Source organism: Penaeus monodon, chromosome 17, assembly GCF_015228065.2.
Source record: "Penaeus monodon isolate SGIC_2016 chromosome 17, NSTDA_Pmon_1, whole genome shotgun sequence".
Lineage (NCBI taxonomy): Eukaryota > Metazoa > Arthropoda > Malacostraca > Decapoda > Penaeidae > Penaeus > Penaeus monodon.
Genome location: NC_051402.1, coordinates 1,148,499 through 1,150,998, shown reverse-complemented (window position 1 = coordinate 1,150,998; position 2,500 = coordinate 1,148,499). Strand labels below are relative to the sequence as shown.

The window sequence follows — 2,500 nt, the reverse complement described above, 5'->3', positions numbered from 1 at the left end:
TATAGATTAGGGTTAAATTTACAAGCATTATTTACTTAAATAGGTAGTTGGGATGGTTTCTTGTTTTCTTTGTAAATCCAGTCCGTAGTAAATAAGCAATTACGTGTTTTTTTTTTCTTATATTCTTTCTTAAGAATATAAACTGAATTATTGAATAAAACGAATTAAGTTCACGGAGAACATTGACATAACAGATTAAAGATATATTCTATTGCATAAATATACTTATTAAATGACATATAAAGATGCTTAATTTTACTGTTAAATAACTATAAATCATAATGGAAACGTCATCTAAGAAAAAGGTATAATAACGAGATAAGGAAACATGCTGAGACCTAACGATGGTTGTGCATTCTGAACAATCTTTATCTACGACGGGAGTTGAGCTTGGCCATTTCGGGCCATTATGTAACTGGCCAATGCTCGACGATGCACTCAAGTCGTGATAATATATACGTTATATATATATATATATATATATATATATATATATATATATATATATATATATATATATATATATATATAAGTGTGTGTATTTATGAAGCTTTTTTATATATAGACCTAGACTGTACCTTCTCCCTTTTTCTCGGGGGAGAGATAGATTGATTGATTGATTGATGCTATTTTTTCCGGGCTCACTCTAACCCATACGTTATATATATATATAAAATATATATATATATATATATATATATATATATTATATATTATATATATATTCATTTATTATATATATATACTGTAAATGATATATATATATATATATATATATATATATATATATATATATATATATATATATTATATATATATATATTATTATATATATTATATATTATATATATATATGTTATGATTTGTGTTATTAGTTGTATGTGATATGTTAGTGATGTGTATTATATAGTATATATATATAATATATATATATATATTTATATATTATATAAAATATTAGATATATCTATCATGTATCCTCTTATATTGTAAAGGATGAAATATGAAAACATCATATTAAATCATAACTTTTATAATGGTAAATTTTAGTTTACACTTTTTGATTAATAATAAGAAGTTAGTGGAATATTCTATATAATCAAAACAAAATTTCAGGGTCATAAAGTGATAGGGTATAAATACAAAATGCCAATAGCTTAGTGCAACATCAAATCATGCCATAATGGTGTTTCTTTTCTTTTTTTTATTTCTTTTTTTTTCCTATGGCGAGCAAATTTCATCGGCTACTTTGTCCGTTATCCAACCGGTATACTTGGTGACTTTGGCATAGACTCCTGGATAGTTGACCTCCGAGCAGTTTTCTCCCCAGGACACGATGCCGATCAGGTAATATTTCCCTCCAGAGAGCCACGAGAGAGGACCCCCGGAATCTCCTTGGCAGGCGTCGAACCCTGGCTCGTATGTACAGATCATGTTGTCTGTGATTCGATCTCCGTAGAATCCCGTGCACTCACCAGTCGTAAGAACCGGTAGTTCTACATCCAGCAGCAAGTTACTTACGCTTCCCAGGTAAGAGGTTGTGCCCCAGCCTGTCACGACGCCGATTTCATTCTGGAAATCTTCGTTGACGAAGGAAAACGGCAGACAAATCGGTCGGATGCCCTGGTTGAAGGCAACGGCAGTCGCAAGTTGAACAAGACCTATATCGTTGTCTACTGTAGTTGCGTCGTATGCTTCATGCTGCATTGTAGAAGCAATGGTTACAGTGATAGCATATGCACTTGCATCCGCTTGCGTCACGTCATGGTAGCCCAGTAGCGCAACTATAGCCGTCGGCTGATATACCAAGCAGTGAGCGGCTGTCACTAACCATCTAGGGTGTATAAGTGCTGCCCCACAGAAGACGACCTGGTCCGATATCCTTCTCAGTCCCGCATGCCACGGCCATTCGTTCACGCTCACTTCCTGGCCACCAACTACGCGCTCTTCGTTTTTGATTCCGCAGTCACAGTCGGTGTTGTTGGAGGGTGTTGCTGACGTGGTGTTAGGGGGTGATGTTTCATTAGCAGGGGTTGTTGTTGGATCAGCAGAGGTTGTTGTTGGATCAGCAGAGGTGGTTGTGGGAGGATCTGTTGTATTGGCCGAGGCGCCACCGAGCACAACCAGCGTGCAGGAGAAAAAAGTGTTACAGTTATCGGTTAACACAACTAGGAACTCGTTGCTATCTGTGACTTCCTGGATATCTCCCGCAACGAAGGTCCAGTAGATGTAAGAGGATGCAATGGATCCACTCGGAAAGAAAGAGAAGAAGGAGCCGGATTGTATGTTAATGGTGCACTGCATCTGGATGGTGGTGCCAGCAGGTGAGTCTGCCACGTAAGTACATTGTCTAGGCTCAAATGTGTTGCAAGTGGGAGGCGTCATACTGGTTGATCCATTAGCGGGAAGACTGATGTAGAAATTGCAGCCTTGGCTCTGCCTCACTGGGACGGCGTCGGCGGCCACGAACAGCATCAGAAGGCAAATCAAAGCCATTTTG

At 37.1% G+C, this 2,500-nt stretch overlaps 1 protein-coding gene across 1 annotated transcript in view; it reads right to left on the bottom strand.

Annotated features, from left to right (window-relative positions):
- Positions 1-1,198: 1,198 nt before the first annotated feature.
- LOC119583424 (proclotting enzyme-like) overlaps positions 1,199-2,500 on the bottom strand; it is a 1,427-nt gene continuing 125 nt past the window's right edge. Inside the window, exon 1 of the mRNA XM_037931894.1 lies at positions 1,199-2,500. This exon is cut by the window's right edge and continues 125 nt beyond it. Within this exon, the coding sequence (XP_037787822.1) occupies positions 1,222-2,500 (1,279 nt within the window). The 3' untranslated portion in view covers positions 1,199-1,221.